Source organism: Salvelinus fontinalis, chromosome 31 (assembly GCF_029448725.1).
Source record: "Salvelinus fontinalis isolate EN_2023a chromosome 31, ASM2944872v1, whole genome shotgun sequence".
Lineage (NCBI taxonomy): Eukaryota > Metazoa > Chordata > Actinopteri > Salmoniformes > Salmonidae > Salvelinus > Salvelinus fontinalis.
In genome coordinates this window covers 42,642,221-42,663,878 of record NC_074695.1, presented here as the reverse complement: position 1 = coordinate 42,663,878, position 21,658 = coordinate 42,642,221, and the positions used below count along the sequence as shown (strand labels likewise).

The 21,658-nt window shown below is 49.9% G+C and overlaps 1 protein-coding gene across 2 annotated transcripts in view; it reads left to right on the top strand.

Annotated features, from left to right (window-relative positions):
• The window catches only part of LOC129830298 (protein bassoon-like), a 215,734-nt gene that overhangs the window by 175,276 nt on the left and 18,800 nt on the right, over nt 1-21,658 (top strand). The window contains exons 4-8 of one of the 2 annotated variants that reach the window (XM_055892775.1): nt 4,690-5,136; nt 5,772-12,437; nt 15,160-16,786; nt 18,126-18,964; nt 20,289-20,397. In XM_055892775.1, coding sequence (XP_055748750.1) covers nt 4,690-5,136; nt 5,772-12,437; nt 15,160-16,786; nt 18,126-18,964; nt 20,289-20,397 — 9,688 coding nt within the window. Of the gene's footprint in view, nt 1-4,689; nt 5,137-5,771; nt 12,438-15,159; nt 17,594-18,125; nt 18,965-20,288; nt 20,398-21,658 lie in introns of both variants that reach the window. The other variant, XM_055892774.1, reaches the window with a different exon arrangement.

The following is a 21,658-nucleotide window of genomic DNA, read 5'->3' as shown; positions in this document are numbered from 1 at the left end:
TTTGATTGCTTAGTAAGATGGGAAAATGGTCCAATTCACACACTTCTGGTCATCAATAATGCCTCTGATCTGGCAGACTGACTAAACACAGCTGCTTTGTTTATAAATTATGTCTGAGTGTTGTAGTGTGCCCCTGGCTATTCGTTTAAAAAAAAGTTTTAATAAAATGGTACCGTTTGGTTTGCTTAATGTAAGGAATTTGCAATGATTTATACTTTTACATTTGATACTTAAGCATATTTTAGCAATTACATTTACTTTTAATGCTTAAGTATATTTAAAACCAAATATTTTTAGACTTTTACTCAAGTAGTATTTTACTTAGTGACTCACTTTTACTTAAGTCATGTTCTAATCAGTATGCCAAATGGGTACTTTTTCCTCCACTACTCTGTACACCATATATCTGCCCTTCAGTGAGAAAGGACTCAATGTGTTTGACAGCACAACATGCAGATGGTTAATTGTTGACATGCTGGTTTTAGATGCTGACTTGCTGTTGCCTCAACCCCCCTCTAAATTCAATAGATATTCTTTGAACAATGTTAATAGCTTCCTGATTTAAAAAAAAAAAACGAATGGCTGTGGTTCTGGAATTTCTGGACCTCAACTAGCTGGGTTTAGAGATATCTGCGCATGCAGGATCCACTAGCCTACCTCATTTCAGCTGCTTCTCTGTGCTCAGTCACTCTTTTACACAAAACCGTTCGATTTACAACTTAGTTCTTCGTCTGTTGTAAAAGTTGGCTATTGCAAACAACAAATCCAATCAAATTAAATCGAATGTATTTATATAGCCCTTCTTACATCAGCTGATATATCAAAGTGCTGTACAGAAACCCAGCCTAAAACCCCAAACAGCAAGCAATGCAGGTGTAGAAGCACGGTGGCTAGGAAAAACTCCCTAGAAAGGCCAAAACCTAGGAAGAAACCTAGAGAGGAATCAGGCTATGAGAGGTGGCCAGTTCTCTTCTGGCTGTGCCGGGTGGAGATTATTACAGAACATGGCCAAGATGTTCAAATGTTCATAGATGACCAGCATGGTCAAGTAATAATAATGACAGTAGATGTCGAGGGTGCAACAGGTCAGCACCACAGGAGTAAATGTCAGTTGGCTTTTCATAGCCGATCATTGAGAGTATCTCTACCGCTCCGGCTGTCTCTAGAGAGTTGAAAACAGCAGGTCTGGGACAGGTATCGCGTCCGGTGAACAGGTCAGGGTTCCATAGCCGCAAGTAGAACAGTTGAAACTGGAGCAGCAGCACGACCAGGTGGACTGGGGACAGCAAGGAGTCATCATGCCAGGTAGTCGTGAGGCATGGTCCTAGGGCTCAGGTCCTCCGAGAGAGAGAAAGAAAGAAAGAGAGCATTAGAGAGAGTTTGCTTAAATTCACACAGGACACCGGATAAGACAGGAGAAATACTCCAGATATAACAGACTGACCCCAGCCCCCCGACACATAAACTACTGCAGCATAAATACTGGAGGCTAAGACAGGAGGGGTCAGGAGACACTGTGGCCCCATCCGATGATATGCCCAGACAGGGCCAAACAGGCAGGATATAACCCCACCCACTTTGCCAAAGCACAGCCCCCACACCACTAGAGGGATATCTTCAACCACCAACTTACCTTCTTGAGACAAGGCCGAGTACAGCCCACAAAGATCTCCGCCACGGCACAACCTAAGGGGGGGCGCCAACCCAGACAGGGTTGTGCCAAAGCACACTCAAGCACACTCAAGAGATAAGTCTTCAGTAAAGACTTAAAGGTTGAGACCGAGTCTGCATCTCTCACATGGGTAGGCAGACCATTCCATAAAAATGGAGCTCTATAGGAGAAAGCCCTGCCTCCAGTTGTTTGCTTAGAAATTCTAGGGACAATTAGGAGGCCTGTGTCTTGTGACCGTAGCGTATGTGTAGGTATGTACGGCAGGACCAAATCGGAAAGATAGGTAGGAACAAGCCCATGTAATGCTTTTTAGGTTAGCAGTAAAACCTTGAAATCAGCTCTTGCCTTAACAGGAAGCCAGTGTAGGGAGGCTAGAACAAGCATCTCTGTTTTGTTCGAGTTTAAAAGTAGAAAGTTTGCAGCCATCCACTTCCTTATGTCTGAAACACAGGCTTCTAGCGAGGGCAATTTTGGGGCTTCACCATGTTTCATTGAAATGTACAGCTGTGTGTCATCCACATAGCAGTGAAAGTTAACATGATGTTTTCGAATGACATCCCCAAGAGGTAAAATATATTGTGAAAACAATAGTGGTCCTAAAACGGAACCTTGAAGAACACCGAAATTTACAGTTGATTTGTCAGGGGACAAACCATTCACAGAAACAAACTGATATCTTTCCGACAGATAATATCTAAACCAGGCCAGAACTTGTCCATGTAGACCAATTTGGGTTTCCAATCTCTCCAAAAGAATGTGGTGATCGATGGTATCAAAAGCAGCACTAAGGTCTAGGAGCACGAGGACAGATGCAGAGCCTCGGTCTGACACCATTAAAAGGTCATTTACCACCTTCACAAGTGCAGTCTCAGTGCTAGGATGGGGTCTAAAAACAGACTGAAGCATTTCATATACATTGTTTGTCTTCAGGAAGGCAGTGAGTTGCTGTGCAACAGCTTTTTCAATTTTTTTTGAGAGGAACGGAAGATTCGATATAGGCCGATCCTTTTTTATATTTTCTGGGTTAAGGTTTGGCTTTTTCAAGAGAGGCTTTATTACTGCCACTTTTAGTGAGTTTGGTACACATCCGGTGGATAGAGAGCCATTTATTATGTTCAACACAGGAGGGCCAAGCACAGGAAGCAGCTCTTTCAGTAGTTTAGTTGGAATAGGGTCCAGTATGCAGCTTGAAGGTTTAGTGACCATGATTATTTTCATAATTGTGTCAAGAGATATAGTACTAAAACACTTGAGTGCCTCCCTTGATCCTAGGTCCTGGCAGAGTTGTGCAGATTCAGGACAACTGAGCTTTGGAGGAATACGCAGATTTAAAGAGGAATCTGTAATTTGCTTTCTAATGATCATGATCTTTTCCTCAAAGAAGTTCATTAATTTATTACTGCTAAAGTGAAAGCCATCCTCTCTTGGGGAAGGCTGCTTTTTAGTTAGCTTTTCGACAGTATCAAAAATAAATGTTGGATTTTTCTTATTTTCCTCAATTAAGTTGGAAAAATAGGTTCGTCGAGCAGCAGTGAGGGCTCTTCGATACTGCACGGTACTGTCTTTCCAAGCTAGTCGAAAGACTTCCAGTTTGGTGTAGCGCCATTTCCGCTCCAATTTTCTGGAAGCTTGCTTCAGAGCTTGGGTATTTTCTGTATACCAGGGAGCTAGTTTCTTATGACAAATGTTTTTAGTTTTTAGGGCTGCAACTGCATCTAGGGTATTGTGCAAGGTTAAATTGAGTTACTTAGGTGGTTAACTGATTTTTGTCCTCTGATGTCCTTGGGTAGGCAGAGGGAGTCTGGAAGGGCATCAATGTATCTTTGGGTTGTCTGAGAATTTATAGCATGACTTTTGATGCTCCTTGGTTGGGATCTGAGCAGATTATTTGTTGCGATTGCAAACATAATAAAATGGTGGTCCGATAGTCCAGGATTATGAGGAAAAACATTAAGATCCACAACATTTATTCCATGGGACAAAACTAGGTCCAGAGTATAACTGTGACAGAGAGTAGGTCCGGAGACATGTTGGACCAAACCCACTGAGTCGATGATTGCTCCGAAAGCCTTTTTGAGTGGGTCTGTGGACTTTTCCATGTGAATATTGAAGTCACCAAAAATTTGAATATTATCTGCTATGACTACAAGGTCCGATAGGAATTCAGGGAACTCAGTGAGGAATGCTGTATATGGCACAGGAGGCCTGTAAACAGTAGCTATAAAAAGTGATTGAGTAGGCTGCATAGATTTCATGACTAGAAGCTCAAAAGACGAAAGCGTCAGGGTTTTTTTGTAAATTGAAATTTGCTATCGTAAATGTTAGCAACACCTCCACCTTTGCGGGATGCGCAGGGGATATGGTCACTAGTGTAACCAGGAGGTGAGGCCTCATTTAACACAGTAAATTCATCAGGCTTAAGCCATGTTTCAGTCAGGCCAATCACATCAAGATTATGATCAGTGATTAGTTCATTGACTATAACTGCCTTTGAAGTGAGGGATCTAACATTAAGTAGCCCTATTTTGAGATGTGAGGTATCACGATCTCTTTCAATAATGGCAGGAATGGCGGAGGTCTTTATTCTAGTGAGATGAGATTGCTAAGGTGAACACCGCCATGTTTAGTTTTTCCCAACAGAGGCAGTTTTGCCCAACAGAGGCAGAGACAGGGTCTCAATGGGGATAGCTGAGCTGACTACACTGACTGTGCTAGTTGCGATGTCTCTCGATCTGGTGGCTGCCTGCCAATAGACAGTACAACTTTCTACTCAGAGACCCACAGACATAATCCCAGGGAAGCCATGCTGTCACTCTTTTCTTTATCCACAGAATCACAGTGGAGATGTACATGGAATGTGGGAGGGATGTTCTACTCTTGTCAGATTCTTCCATGCCCTCTTTGTACCCCCCTTCCCCATCCTTCCCTTCCTAACTTTCTCTCTCTTTTTCTTTCTCTTTTAATTGTTTTATCAATAGGTTAATATAATTGTTTTGTTTTTCTGATTTGTTTTTCAGAAGAGGGAGTGGCTCTGTCTGAACTGTCAGACCCAGCGGCTGATGTCCGGAGGACTCGGAGACCCCTCTCCTGTTCCTCATCCGTCTCCAAAGCACCAACCAATGGGATCTCCACGCCACCTGACACCAGCCAGTCAGCAGCCAGCTCAGAAGCCGCCCTTCCTGAAATCGACCAATCAGCAGCAGCAAGGGCCAAGAACGATGCAGCCGCAGCAGCAGAAGCCACAGACAGGCCTGGGGAGCGGGCCTTTCGCAGTGAAGCAACCAGGGGACACAAAGGCTCCTGTCCAGCCCACACCTTCCAATGAGCCCCCAAAACAACTGAAGGCCACGGAAGAGACTATGCCAAAGTCAGAGGAGGTGGTGGAACCCGCCATAGACACCAAACTAACTCAGAAGAAGGGAGAGCCAATCACAAAAGACCTAAAGAAGTCAAGACATTATGACGTAAGTCACCTTTTAGGTCTCCTAGAAATTCATTTTGATATACAGCTGATAAAGCTTAGTTATTGTTATGTAGTAAAGCAAGATGTTTATTGAGGGACATTTAGTGGAGTTGAAATGGAATAAGGTATTGATAGTTTATTGCCACAGTACCTGAAATGATTTGAAAATGGCATCCAATCTTTTCTGTGCCTTCCCTCTTCTCCTGCACCTTGTTATTGACGTCTAGAAAAAAGTAGTGCTGACGAAGCAGGCGCCAGCCACAGCACTGATGGATTTACTCCACACAGAGAAAAGGAATGTGTTTTTTCTCTCACTCCATTTTAGCCGTCGCCCCTCTTGAAACATAATGTGCTACGATTGGTACAACCATGAATATGCAAAGCCATCAAGGCCTTAGTGGTACTGAATTAGTGCTGGTGTGAATACAAAATGAAAGGGATCCACTCTAATGTCCACTGTTCTCCAATGTTCAATGTGAGGCATGGGTGGAATAAAATGAAGAGCAGAACATTACAAATAAGTATTTTAGAATTATCATTGCATAAGATCATCTCAGGGTTTTTCAGGTCTTTTTTTCAGGTCTTTTTTCCAGTCTGCTGTTTTGTTTTTGGCTGATTTCTTATGTCCCTCCTTAGGAGACCAAGAACAGCACTCAAGACCTGTCACGGAGCCCCCAGAGCCTGAGTGACACCGGCTACTCCTCGGACGGCATCTCCAGCTCACACAGTGAGATCACCGGCCTCATCCAGGAGGAGGAGATGAAGCTGAGCGAGAGGGGCATCAGCGGACATGGCAGCCCCCCCAGCCCTTCCGAGATCACCAAGCTGGAGAGCTCCATGAGGCCCCTGCTGGAGTCCAAGACCCTGCCGGCTGAGGAGAGGGAGCGCGAACGGGGCCGGGGCAGGCACCACCGAGAGCAGAGGCCCCGGTCGCTGTCCATCACCCCCGAGGCCTACGACTCTGATGAGGAGCTGGAGGACATCGTGGAGGAGGAGGAGGATGGAGGGGACTGGGAGTCCAAACGGGAGCACAAGAGCAGTGCCGCTCCCAAGGACGAGAAGAAAGTGGCCGAACCGGAGCCAATGACAGATGAGGAGTTCATGAGGAGGCAGATCATGGAGATGAGCGCAGACGAGGACAACGAAGAAGAGGAGGACATGGAGGAGGAGGACGAGGAGGACGAAGGCTACGGCTACCAAAAACCGAAAAAGACACACAAGCACATCTCGGAGTCAATGAAAGAGAAACGCCGCCTATCTCACCAGTCCAGCAGCTTTGAGGAGGAGACCAAAAGCTCCAGCGACATCTACAAAGGTTCTGCGGAGGAAGGAGAGGAGGGGGGCCTGGGGGGCCTGCGCCGCTTCAAGACCATTGAGCTCAACAACACCAACAGCTACAGCCATGACATGGAGCTCAACAATGAAAATGACCTCAGTCTGGACCGAGAGCCCGAGCTGGAGATGGAGAGCCTGACGGGATCTCCTGAGGAGCGCTCCAGGGGAGAGTACTCCTCCACCCTGCCACCCACCACCTCCAGCTATAACTCTGGCACCTCACCCACCTCCATCTCCTCCATGGAGGACGACAGTGACAGCAGCCCCAGCCGCAGACAAAGACTGGAGGACGCCAAGCAGCAGAGGAAAGCCCGGCACCGCTCCCATGGCTCCCTGCTGCCCACTATCGAGGACTCCTCTGAGGAGGATGAGCTGAGGGAGGAGGAGGAGCTGCTGCGGGAGCAAGAGAAGATGAGGGACCTGGAGCAACAGAGGATCCGCAGCACGGCCAGGAAGACCAAAAGAGACAAAGAGGAGCTGAGGGCCCAGAGACGCAGGGAGAGATCCAAGACGCCCCCCAGCAACCTCTCCCCCATCGAGGATGCCTCCCCTACTGAGGAGCTGCGACAGGCTGCAGAGATGGAGGAGCTCCACCGATCCTCTGCATCGGAATACTCCCCCCAGAGCCTTGACTCAGAGGCTGAGGGATACGAGTCTAAACTCTACAAGTCTGGCAGCGAATATAACCTGCCCACGTTCATGTCTCTGTACTCTCCGACCGAGAAGTCATTGACGACCACGGCGACCACTGCTCCCTCCAGCAGCAAGCCCCTGAAAAGTGCTGAGGAGGTGTATGAGGAAATGATGAGGAAAGCTGAGTTGCTGCAGAAACAACAGAAACCGCAGCAGCATCAGAAACAGCAGCAGCAACAGAAACAACAGAAACAGCAGCAGCAACAAGGTAGACACAACAGTACATACAAGGATGACACAAACGGCCAACAGTATGAAGATGAGTACGAGTACAAGCAGGCAGAGACTGGTTATGAAAACGAGGCAGCAGAGACAGGAGACATCTACGAAGAGATCCGCCAGACCTCCCAGAACATTACTAAGATGCACCAGTCCTCCGCCCTGGAGTTACAGCAGCAGGCAGACAAGCAGGTGGAAGTAGACAACAGTACCTATCCAGATAAGCAGCTTTTAGATACTGGGTCAGCCTTCACTAAGCTGCTTGAGCAGACCGATGACCTATTGACTCCTGGCACCAGCCCCACTCAGCTCTCTGCACCTGTGTCCTTCTCTGAGACCGGAGGAAGGATCCCTGATGTACGGGTGACACAACACTACTCAAAAGGGATGAAGAACCAGACGGGTAAAAATGGCATCACTCCAGTGGTGGCCGTCACCACAATAGCCGCCTATGGGGTTTATTCCCGGGATGCAGTGACCATCTCCCAGACCAGCGTTAGTCAAACGATGACGACCACCCAATCCACCATGTATGGTTGGCAAACTGGAGGTCCCAACACTTCAACCACAACCGTCTCAAATGTGTGCAGCAAGATAGCGGAGATAACACAGGCATACAGCCAGAGAGAGGTGGTTGCGAGGAGCGTAGGGGAGAACCGAGGGGTCCAAGTCAGAGACAGTGCAACATCTTTAGAGCACGTCATAGAGACCCGCTCGCCAAAGATGTCTTCGTACTACAAGAGCTCCAGCCCCCCTCTGTCCCCCTCCGTATCGCCCACTGAGAGCCTAAGTCACTCCCCCTCCAGGAGGGTCGAGATCTCCACCCAGACGTTCAGCCCAGGCATAGTGGCTCCGTCGGCTGGCTCAGGGCCCACCTCCCCAGTGATGGTCCAGGGGACCCAGATATCTCACAGAGTCATATCCCCACGTCTTTTCAGACAGCAATCCTCCCAGGACTCCCACTACATGGACACCGAGCACACAAGCTCTGCCAAACCAGTGACGGTCAACACGGCCACCTCACCTTTATCCTCGCCCACCAGATTCAGCCGACAGTTGACATTTGATGGCTACTCTCCACAGGCCAGTCCGCCAGACAGCCCTCCGTACCACCAGTCTCATCACCGCAGCTTCTATAGGATGCAGAAGGTGGAAAAGGTCAATGTTGGCACCAGCATGGTCACCACAGCTAGCACCTACAGCCGTGGTTCGATGTCTATGGACAACATCTCTCTCTGCAGGATCTCCACTGTCCCAGGGACATCGAGAGTGGAGCAGGGCCAGATGATCTATGGTGGGAGTGTGGTGGATCTGAGAACAGTGGATCTGAGAACAGCCACTATACCAGCTCCCATCATCATGACTGACCACGGCATGGATCTTACCTCTCTGGCCACAGAAACACGCAAATACACCAGTGGGCACGAGGGGAGCCACCCTTCCACCATCATTCAGCCTCTCATAATGAACCTGAACACCCAGCAGCACCCCCATGTGATGGTATCAACCGCAACCACGGTGAGCGTCACGGTGGCCGCCTCCATGTTCATATCACAGCCCCAACAGCCCATGGTCTATGGGGACCCTTTACAAAACAGAGTGGACCTGGGCCAGGGTATGGGCTCAGCCATGTGCCTGTCACAGAACAAACCACCACCCACTGACCCATCCATCCCCAAGATTGACGCCAAGCTGGAGGACCTGAGCATCCAGCAGCAGCAGCTGATGGAGCAGCAGCAGAAGCTTCAACAGCAGCAGCAGCTCTTGGAGCAGCAGCTCCAGCAACACCATCAGATGCAGCAGCAGTCCTCCTTAGCTCGGTACAACCTACCAGGCCAGATGACTCTGCTCAAAAAGGACCTTCTGGTCAGCCAAACCAGCAACTCCCCAGCTGTGGTTAGTGCTATATCCTCCGCCGTCGCCCCTGACATCTACAGTACTGGAGGTCCCCTGGAACTGAAGAGCAAGCCAACCCCGGCAGGTGTGATGAACCTGGCAGGCGGTGGGCCTCATGGCATGATGGTCCAGATGAATGGGGCCCCACAGGGAGGACCAGTGACCCAGCTGGTGAAGACAGAAGAGAGCCAGGATGCCGTGGACCTCACAGGGGGGCAGATCAAAGCTGAGAACCAACCGGCCTGCTGTGATGTAGTGTACCGCCTCCCATTCGGAGGTAGCTGTGTTGGTGGTCCGTTCTCCCAGAAGCAAAACGTTGATGAGATAGTGGCCACTCAAGAGCCAAGACCACCCTCTGCGCCACCACTCTCCTACGAGTCGGACCAGGAGGGCCAGTATCAGGAGTTTTCTATAGACGGGCGTAAAGCCTACACACTACCGTTCCCTGGGCGGCTACAGCCCTCGCTGTCTGACACTAACCTAGCAGAGGTAGGACTCCAGTCCTACCACTCCAAGATGGACCCACACATCCAGGCCTCTGGAGAGCTGGCCGTGGACCTCAGCACCATGAAACATGCCTATGAGGGAGGCTTCCTGGGACTGGGCATGCAGTACGGCTCCTACACTGACCTACGCCATGGGGGTGACCTCACTGCTACTGCTCTGCCCATACGCAGATTCAACTCCCTGTCAAACATTAGCTCAGACTACGGCTACTCGCCCCGAGACCTCGCTAACTTCCAAGAGTCCAACCTGGCCCAGTACAGTGCCACCACTGCCAGAGAGATCAGCCGAATGTGCGCTGCCCTCAACTTAATGGACCGCTATGGGAGCAATCCGGAGCTCGTGCAGTATGGCGTAGGAAGAGGAACAGGTCCAGGTGGCAGGCTTAACTCTATGAGACAAAATATGCTCTACGGACCTGATGGAAAGCCAATCTCTCAAACCCAAGCGCTCACCAACATGATCAATGCCAGGCAAGCCAGCCTCCGAGCCATGTACCCGTCTGCCATGAGGTCTGCTGATGGAATGACCTACTCCACCATCAACACGCCCATCGCATCCACCTTGCCAATCACTACCCAGCCTGCCTCAGCTCTGTGCCCACTACTGAGGGGAGTGTACAGGCCTTTACCCACAGCCAACATGACACCCGTGCCTCTGGCCAGCCTCACCAGGATGCCTGTGAACCCAAGGATGCCTATGTCTGGGCAGGCTCCATACCGTTATCCGGCTCCCAACATCTTCCCATTCACCACGTTGGCCCCTGTGAGCATGCCTGCTGCTATCACCACCACCCAGGATGCCCCAGTCTACCTAGGGAAGCCCTCTGTGAAATCAGGTGCATCTGATTCATCATCTCAACCTCTCTTTGCCCATACATCAGCCCCGGTCAGCTTGCCAATAGAGCCCCAGCAGCAACCCATGAACCTGACCCAGGCTCACCTACACACTCAGGCCCCAGGGCAGCCCCAGGTCCATCCTCAGAACCAACCTCCAGCCCAGCCCCAGCACATGCAACCTCAATCCCATCCTCACAGCCAGCCTCCACCCCAGAGCCAGCCCCCTCCAGCCCACATTTACCCTCCAACACAAAGCTACACTGGGCCCCAGAGCAACATCCAGCCCCCTCCGTCTGGCCCACCCTCCAGCAGCCCAGTCAACACTGCGACGGAGACGGAGGAAAGGATGCACCGCCAGCATGAGCAGCTGTTGCAAATGGAGCGGGAGCGTGTGGAGTTGGAAAAGCTGCGTCAGCTACGTCTGCAGGAGGAGCTGGAGAGGGAGCGCATGGAGCTGCAGCGACACCGCGAGAAGGAGCAGATGCTGGTGCACAGGGAGATTCAGGAGCTTCAGACCATCAAGGAGCAGGTCCTGCAGCAGCAGCAGGCTGAGAGGGAGAGCCAGCTGGTGATGCAGAAGGAGCAGTTGGCCCAGCAGAAAGCCCAGCTCGACCAGATACAGTCGCTGCAGCAGCAGCTTCAGCAGCAGCTTGAGGAGCAGAGGAGGCAGAAGACTGCTGCAGCGGCTGCTGCTGCAGCCGCCGCAGCCGCTCAGGTGGACCAGAACGGCCAGACCCTGCTGCCCTATGGAGATAAAGTGGGCTTCATTTCCCTGCCCAACTCCTCCTCGGACATGTGTCTAAGGAACAATGAAGAGCATATAGAGACCAGAACCAACATGAGGAGGCAGAACTCCACCTCCATGCCCAGGCTGAGGGATGGAATGGAGGGAGAGAGCATTCAGTTCTATGGAGCACGGAGGATAGTGGACAGCTGTGTCCAGACAGACGAAGAGGATGGCGAGGAGAGGTACATCATGTCCCGGCGCAGACGCAACAGGCGCAGTGTAGACTGCAGTGTCCAAACCGATGATGATGAGGAGAAAGTGGAGTGGGAGCAGCCTGTGAGGCGCAGGCGGTCTCGCTTCTCTAAGCACTCGGATCCCGGGGCCGAAAACAAGACAGACACAGCCTCCAAGACAGCCGCCTCATCCAGCATTGCCATCCAGACCATTCGAGATAGCGCTTGTCAGACCGAAACAGACCAACTGGGGAAGGTGTCCCCAGCTATCCACGTCACCGTGCCAGACCCGAACAAAGTCGAAATTATCCACTATATCTCAGGCCCTGAGAGGACCCAGAAGGGCCAAAGCCTAGCCTGCCAAACAGAAGTTGAGGCCCAGTCTCAGGGCGTGGTGGTGCCACAGCTCAGCGTGCCCACCACCGTCAGCCCCTACTCCACAAGCATCCAGCTGGTGGGGTCGGCAGACCCGCGCCAGCAGCAGAACAGGAGGAGGCCAGACCCCCTAGAGATCAGCTACCAAACCCAGCCCATGAACCACCTCCACAATGAGTCCCTCTCCAGCCTGATCCGTCAGCCCCCCAAGTCCCCCCAGGTGCTCTACTCCCCCGTTTCCCCCATCTCCCCCCACCGCCTCTTGGAGACGTCCCTCTCCACCGGCGGGCTGAACAAGGCCCACGTCACCCCCCAGCAGAAAGCCTACACGGTCGAGTCGCCCCAGCGCCACCCCAGCATGCCCCGGCCCATTAAGAGCACACAGAGGTCCATGTCAGACCCCAAGCCCCTAAGCCCCACTACAGATGAGCACACCAAGGCCAGGCTAAACCTGTACCAGCAGCAAGCTCTTCAGAGCCAGGTAGGTCATAAGGTCAATCCTTTGATCCTCAACAGCTATTTCTGTACACATGCAGAGACTGAAAGACTGAAATCGCAAGATCACATGGACAGTTGTCTTTTTACTGTTAAGTACTGTATGCATTCTACTGTAGTATGTATCAAATTGGCAGCATAATATTACAATATGGCCCCATAAACATACAGTGCATTACCATGCGATGCTACACTCTTAGAATTAGTGGTGACTCGAGGAACCCTGGAGATCCTCAAGGAATCCCTGCAGTTCTTCAAGGAGCCATTGCTAGTCAATGGTTTATATTCGCACCCTTGGTAAATTGAGGGGCTCTTGGAGGAACCTTTAATGCACATGTGTCAAAATCATTCCACGGAGAGCCGAGTGTCTGTTTTCACTGCTCTCTTGTACTTGATTGATGAATTAAAGTCACTCATTAGTAAGGAACTCCTCTCATCTGGTTGTCTAGGTCTTAATTAAAAGGAAAACCCAAAAAACCCAGCAGACACTAGGTCCTCCATGGAATGAGTTTGACACCACTGCTTTAATGTTTCAATGTAATGTTCCTGGAGGAACCCTGGACTGGAAGAGTGGCTTAGTAAGGGCGTGGCTTTCAGATAGATCTTTTTAGGCCACCCGTGGAAGTAAATGTAATTCCTGTTAATCCGTTCTGTTGTATTGTCATCACATGTTCAGGTTGAACACTGACAATTTTGTAGCTTCAATAAGGCTTACAGCGGCGTATGAGTTCCTCTAAAGCATGTGCAAATCCCAAAACTGCAATAGTTACCATTTTCTTACTATATGTAATCAGCAATGTTAATATTATAATAGATTATGTAATATGCATAAATGTTCAAGAAACATTTTAATTTGCAGTGTACAAACTTAACTTCATGAACAGGAATGACATTTACTCTAACGGGTGGCCAAAAATAACTATGTGAAAGCCACGCCTTCAATCTTCTGATAGTCTGCCACCTCTATAATATATATTTTAAAAGGCTCTAAATTGAACCTCTCTCATCACAAAAAGGTTCCGCTTTGATCCTTTACACAGGGGTTCCTCGAGGAACCTTTTTCAACTGGAAAGGTTCCCGGAGAGGCAATTTATAGAACCCCAAAAGGTTTTTCCAGGCTCCTTTACTTTTAAGAGTGTATACTCAACACAAAACACACAACACACTTTACACACAGTTACACTGTGATAGAGCTCTAGTTTCAAAAAGCACCATAGACGTATGTCCTCCAACATCTTACTAATGCACAGCTTAAGTGAACACCGTCAAATGATCTCTACATTGAAAAGTTATTGATGTTTTTGGCAAGCAATTTTGAATACCATCATAGGCAAATGCTGTCAATAATATCTCCATTCATCTAAAACTAACTCCAGCTGTTTGTTACTTTTGCTCAAGTGGCAAATTTCGGATTGATGTTTGTCTCCCCTATATACAGATTGAAACAATTCCGAAATTTAAGTGACCATCTGTCGTATTTGGGAATAATGCTTTCTTTGTTAATTATTTTTCACACAAGAAAATGCTAAATAATATGATGAGTTTAAAAGGCAACTGGAAAGAGCAGGAGAGGTAAAAAAAACTAAACAGAAATGCTTACACTTAGGTGCCTTACACCTCCCTCTTTCAAATATTTATAGAATAAAACCAAACCCAAAAAAGTATCCAGATTTTTAAGACTAATAAACAAATAATTGGAGATTTACACAAAGAAAAAGGTAAACTTCATGATTTGGGGGAGGGGGGGAGAGAGAGAAAAAAGACATTCAAGTAAAACGCGTAATCAAAATAAGTGACTGATAGGCAGGAAATGATTCAATGGAGTTGTTGAAGGAGCTGATATGGTATTTGAGGTGGTCAAGGAGACTGTTAAAAAACGGACCTCTGTAGGTGATGGAGAATTGACCTAATCTTGTACGGGAATAAAGGGGTGTGGAGATCTGTGGCAGTTCTTGTAGAGTAATGATAAACCTGTGTTTTGAATTTGAATAGCATTTGAAAATATACAGGGAGTAGATTCATTTGGAATTGGAAGACAAAAAACAGACTTGAAGTTGGTTGATTTCATAAATATTTAGGATTTGAAGGCGATTTGAGAGTGGAGAGGAATTTATTTTATACCCTACTCATAGATTATGCTAGAATTGCTGAAGAGAAGTGCATGATTGTAAAACGTTTGCTGAGTTTATGTAGAACTTCTATTGTGGGAGCATCTTTATGAAATGGTCGTAGTTAATTAAACATTCATGTTGCTGACAGATACTGGGGCTATCTTCCCAGACCTTTCTTGAGACTCTGGCTGTGATTAATTTGACTCCCAATGGAATCCAAATTTAATTACCACTAAGTTTTATTCTGTGCCCACTTAGTGCTGCGTGCACAGTTGTGGCATGGCTGAGGATGTAACATAATAGAGAAATGTTACTGGAAATGTTAAATTATAGACATTTGTAACTGTAGCAATGCCATTTAAGGTAGCAAAAATATTGATACAGTATTTATCAAGTTTCAGTTTACAGCAATTTGTTTATTGCTTTTCTCTTTTGCACAGGTACAATAAGTAATGTATAATTACACTTTAAGAATGTACCTTGTATTTCGTATCGTCCTTGAGGAACAATACATATCTATGTCACATGTGTAATGCTCTGTTGTGCAAGCTCTTTCCCTAACCTTTGCTCTCATGGCCCTGCCCCGTCTCCCTGCAGCTGGCCGCCCTGCAGCAGAGCGCCCTGAGGAAGGTGAAGAGGACCCTGCCCAGCCCCCCTCCAGAGGAAAGCCACCTCCCCATTGTCACTCCGGCCCTCCCCCAGATGTACATGCCCTCCGTGCCCTCCCTGAGGGCCGGGACCAGGCCAGGTCTGGCAGCCAAAGCCAGCCTGCTGAAGGACCTCACCCACGAGCTGAAGGCCGTGGAGCAGGAGTCCACCAAGCTCCGCAAGCAGCAGCAGGAGCTGGAGGAGGAGGAGAAGGAGATTGATGCCAAGCTGCGCTACCTGGAGCTGGGCATCCATCAGCGCAAGGAGACCCTGGTGAAGGAGAGGGAGAGGAGGGATATGGCCTATCTACGCTGCATGGGCGACCCGCGAGACTACATGTCAGACAGCGAGCTGAATAACCTGCGGCTGGCGGCCGCTGTAGCTTCCTACGAGAGCAACGGGGTGCTGACCAGACCCAGCACAGCACCACTGAGCCAGTTCACCAGCGACTTCAACACAGCCGCCCAGTTTCCTCCCACCTCCTCCTTCGTCTCCTACCAGTCTTACCACAGCCTGAGCCAGCCAGCTCCAGCTCCCCAGCCCGGCACCCCTTACCAGACTGCAGCCTTCAACCAGCCCCCCTACCCTTCAGTGTCCCAGGCAGCGGCTCTCCCCCAGCCCACCCCCCTGCAGACCCAACATCCTCCCCCATCCTACCAGACCCAGTCCTTCTCCTCCCACACATTCCCACAGAGCCATCCCCCCTACCCGACAGAGCAGGGTGTGCACCTACTGCCTCAGCAACAGCAACAGCCTAGCCACCAGGGATTCCAGCATGCCCAGCCTGGCCAACCTCCCTACCCCACCCACACCTCTCCATACCCCAGTCAGGTGTCCTACCCAGCTGGCCCTGGGCAGATCACTCCCTACCAGCCCCAGGTAGACATCCTCACTGTCCACCAGAGACCGAGACAGACCTCGCTGGCTGACCTGGAGCACAAGATGCCCACCAATTATGAGGTTGTAAGCAACCCCACTGTAGGGGTGACCACCACGGCCCAAGACACCATCTACTCCTCCTCCAGTGGGGCACCCCCATACGGACAGTATACTGGTGGTAGCACCATGGTCAACACTTATGGGCCATACTCTACGGCAGTCTCCAGTACATATGGCCAGTACACCACGACAGTATCCAACACATACGGGCAGCAGTACACTACCACCCCGGCCAGTACGTATGGCCAGTATACCACCACCACAGCTAACACCTACGGCTACACCACCACTACAGCCAGCTCCTACGGCCAATACACTGCGACAGTGGCCAACAGCTACGGCCACGGCACTCCATCTGACCGTCTGCACCCAGTTGACAGCCCCTCTACCTACGCACAGGACGGTCTCTATGGCCCCGCAAGCCTGGAGCAGAATGTCCCAAGGAACTACGTCATGTGCGATGACATCAGCGAGCTGACCAAGGAGGGCCTGGGCGGCACAGCGGACATGCACCGGAGCGACGGCCACGGTGGACGCTACGCAGGGGAGAGCGGTCCGGCGAGAGGAGGAAGCTCCTACGGCAGGCCGGAGGACGAGCTGACCAGGGAGGAAGACCTGTACGAGCACCACAGCAGGGGTAAGAGCAGTTACCACCCGCGAGGGTCAGACACATACGGCCGAGTAGTGGGCAGCAGCAGCACTAGCATGGGTGGGGGGTCCTCCTATTACTATGACGACTACACCAAACACGGCGCACAGCGCACCGGCGTCCAGAAGCACGCCTCCAAGAGCCTGGCTCCGGCCGTCATGTCCTCCAAGCGCAGCAAACACCGCAAGCAAGGCGCGGAGCAGAAGATCTCCAAGTTCTCCCCCATCGAGGAAGCACGCGACGTGGAGGCAGACCTGGCCTCCTACGCCGCGAGCACGTCGGGCGGCGGCAGCTTCAGCATGGCGTCGCGGCCCAGGAAGCTGCAGGACGACATGGCCCACGGCCTGAGGAAGAGCGCCTACGAACAGAAGAGATACTCCTATCCGGAGGAGCGCATGTACTACACCTCGGGCCGTTCGCGCTCCACGGGCTACGGCATGGACAAGATCTCATCCCAGGACTACGCCGGCTACCGCAGCCGCTCCTACGAGAGAGATGGGGACAGGGAGCGATCATCATACAGGGCGAGCTATAGCCGGGGCAGACCCCCCATGCGCTCTCAGTATTCGTCGGAGGAGAGCCCTCTCAGCCCCGTGGGTGTTCATGTGAGGGCCTCCTCTCTGGGCCCAGAGCTGTACGACAGCCGTAGTAGTCAGTATTATGGCCAGTACGGCTCCAGCCACTCCATGCCTGACGTGCAGGATCACATGAGAGACTTGCCCCGGACACACGTCTACAAACCCGACAATTCTTACATTATAGACGATATGCATTGCGCTGTTTCGGACAGTGAAGGTAAATGGGTGCTGAATGCCAGTCTCTACCCACGAATAATTATCCCCCACCCAACCAGAGATAAGGCTAGATGAGAGAAAGAGAGAGAGTCGTTGCATGCTATGCTGGTGTTGTGTCTCAAGGCGCATTCTGGCTGCTCACATCCCGACTGACTGACTGCTGTCTGCATGAGCAGCCACGTCCAGTTTCTTCACTTAGTTCGTCACTTTCTTTTCACTTGCATGTTATTCTGAGATGCAGAACTTTTTTTCACACAATACCGTCTTATTGTAAAAGTTGTTTCATTTACTTGATGTGATGAACTTATTTTGTGATTTTCTTTCATCAGTGTTTTACATTTGTTTTCTTTTTTTATGTGTGTCTTGTTTTCGCATTATGCATGGGTGTAAATCTTGACTTCTCTTTAGTTTTTTAGTTTTCCTTTCTCTTTCTATTCTCTCCTTCCTGTTCTTCTTTTGCATGGCCTCAGTCTGCATGCCTCTGTCGCCGTCAGACTTGGAGATTGACTGTGATCTACTCTTGGTTTCCAAAGCCTACCATCTTGGCCAGGAAGAGACAGACTGGTTTGAGAAGCCCAGGGACCTGCGCTCTAGCTCCCGCCACTATGGCAGTGGTGGCCACTCCTCGTCCGGCCGTAGCCGCCACGTCAAGCATACCTACCACGACTACGATGAGCCCCCAGAGGAGGACCTGTGGCCCCAGGACGAGTACGGCCACACCCGCCAATCTTCCACCTCGCGAGACCATCGCCACCACGGCAGCACCAGCTCTGGGAGACACTCCGCCTCGTCCCGCCACTCGGACGAACCGCGCTCCTCCCGCTCCTCCAAGGGCCACCCCAAAGACCCGTCCATGCGCCACGACTCCCGCCAGGTGTCCTCGTCAGGGAAGAGGGGTGACCCGCGCTCCCAGGGGGGGTATCACTCATCGGACTACTCCAGGGACCCGTCGGGCCACCACCACAGCCAGGGCCGCTCCTCCAAGTCCTCATCCTCCCACGATGGGCGGACTTCCTCCAGGAAGCAGCAAGAACTCCAGGGTCACCCTCCCTCCTCCTCCAGGGGCCAGGGCAGCTCTGGCCGTGGGCCGGGATCCGCCGGTGGGCCCCCGGGCTCTAGGGGACAGGGTCCTACCTCCCAGCAGGATGGGCTGCAGCAAGGCCAGCGCACCCAGCTGCAGCAGCAGCCCCAGACCTTGGCGGCACGACAGACAGGCACCACCCCTGCAGGCACCACCCCTGGGGGCCAGCAGCCTCTGGGCCTGGCCCAAGCCCAGCAGGGTCTACAGGCCAAGCCTGGTCAGCTTGGTCCTGGTCAAGCCGGTCGCCAGCCACAGGCAGGAGGCCCACTGGGGCAACTGCCACCAACTGCGGTGAGTACAGGATTATGACTTAGTTCAGTACAAGTGTGGTTACAAACAATCAGTGACTCTGGATTGAAAGTGTCATGATTATTCAAATCTACCATCTACATGAGAATCACTGTAAATGTGTGTAGATTATTATTTCACGTGTTGAGACGGCTTTAGAGGTCCTTGGTGGCATCTCTCCCTCTCATCTCTTTCTTGCCCCTTTTTCATCTGTCTCCCTCCTCCTTTTCCTCTCTCTTCTACCACCCTCTCTCTCCATCTCCCCCTCTACCTCCTCTCTCTCTGTCTCTCTGATAAGGCCTAGCACATCATTGTGGTGAGAAGAGGTTTTATTTAAATGTGTGTGAAATCCTGTTGGCAGACCTTATCTGGTCTAGTGATTAGCACTGTGGCTGTAGATAGTGGCAGTGTAACAGCCTCTGTCTAGTCCACTCAGATGGAGGAGAGAGATTCATCCCCCAAAAATGCCTTCCACTGCAAATCATTCCCTGTCCTCCCGTTACCGTTTGTTTTCTCATGTCTCTGAATACATCAACATGTTTATAATATACAGAACTATACAACATGCAACAGTTTTTTGGCTATGTGTTGTGTTTTGCATCTAATCCTATACACTAGGCCATAGAGAACCTGAATTATAGGAATTATAGGATCTCTGTGCTATAGCCTATACTGATAACGTAAAATGAAATATTTCGTGTTGTGTATGATCATCATTATTATGTGCAGACTGAGATGTGGTTCTGAAAGATGGTTCTATGCTCCAAATAGAAAGACAGTTGCTAGACAATCGTATCCATCCAATCACATTCATCCCGTACCACATTCATTTGAACTGTCACGGCGCCTGTTCTCTCTGAAAGGCCCGATGAGTGGTTCAAAATCATTCATTCAAAATGCTAATTGAGGGTTGAAATGAATGGAATGTATCCGTTTGCCGGGCAAAGTGAATGCAAGACAAATCCTGTGTTATTATTTGGCAAACGTCCACAATGCTAAGTGAATTATGTTATATTTGTTCCATTAACCCCTTACGGAGATCATATTCCCAGTTTGTAAATCTAGACGCACGCTTAGATGCACGGCTGGTTGGTTGGCAGGGAGGAAGCATGAAACTGGTTTCAGCCCAATGATCTCTGGCATTGATAATACTCATTCTGCATCACTCTGTCTGTCAAATGAAGTTTTGGCATGGTATTTTACAATAGGTGGTCAACATGACATGAATCACATTGCTCAGTGCATCAGAACAAAATTAGCGATGCACAGTCAGTTTGCCACGTTTAACCGTGTCCCTCATCACTTTGTCTCTGTCTCGCTCTTCCAGCAAGCACCTGTCGCAAACACACCCCCTGTGACTGCCATAGGGGCCAAAGCTGTCATGGGAGGGGCAGCCCAACCTGCAAAATCACCTCAACCCCCACTCACGGGAATAGGTAAACATCCCTGTCTGCACTCAACCTGCTCCTGCTCTACCCACTGAACATTTCACTGAGAGGGATTAGTACACTTGTTCTCTCCTACACTCTAAAACATTCTGGGCTGTTTGGATGACCCAACTGCTGGGTTGAAGGCATTGGGTCACTGAGTTGGCCCTGCCACTCCCCTAATAGACCACGCCTCCTGAAATTAAGGGATTACTTTAAAAAAGACCCAGCTGCTGCGTCAACCCAGCATGAAAGTGAATAAAAACCCAACCGATGGTTGAATTAACCCATGTTTGGTATAACCCAACTGGCTGGGTCAAAATAACCCAGCGTGTGTTCTTTCCATTATTTACCCAGCACTGGGATCCCAAATAACCCAGCGTGTGTTCTTTCCATTATTTACCCAGCGCTGGGATCCCAAATAACCCAGCGTGTGTTCTTTCCATTATTTACCCAGCACTGGGATCCAAAATAACCCAGCGTGTGTTCTTTCCATTATTTACCCAGCGCTGGGATCCCAAATAACCCAGCGTGTGTTCTTTCCATTATTTACCCAGCGCTGGGATCCCAAATAACCCAAATTGGGTTGTTTTAACCAAGCATTTTCTAGAGTGTAGGCATACATTAGTAAATCTCTCACAGACAAAACAGACAGACAGACCAACAGGAAGACAGACAGATGCACGCACACACACACACACACACACACACACACACACACACACACACACACACACACACACACACACACACACACACACACACACACACACACACACACACACACACACACACACACACACACACACACACACACACACAGAGAGAGAGAGAGAGAGTGTTACGTAATCAGGTATCACGGGTATCCTGTTTAATCCCAGGCATTAATTCTGAGAAGGCTTTGGAAAGTTGATGGATAACCCTAACTCTGGAAACACAGAGGGAAAGTTCTTTTTTTTAAAGTTAATTTGTCACATGCCCAAGTAGAGAGAAATGCTTAACTTGCAAGCCCTACCCAACAGAGCAGTATTCAAAATCAAAATTGTGTAACACATTTTTTTTTTACAAAAAAAATAAGAAGTTAGAGAGGAAGCTATATACAGTGTCAGTACCAAATGTACAGTTGTGGCCAAAAGTTTTGCGAATGACACAAATATGAATTTTCACAAAGTCTGCTGCCTCAGTTTGTATGATGGCAATTTGCAAATACTTCATAAGGTTATGAAGAGTGATCAGATGAATTGCAATTAATTGCAAAGTCCTTCTTTGC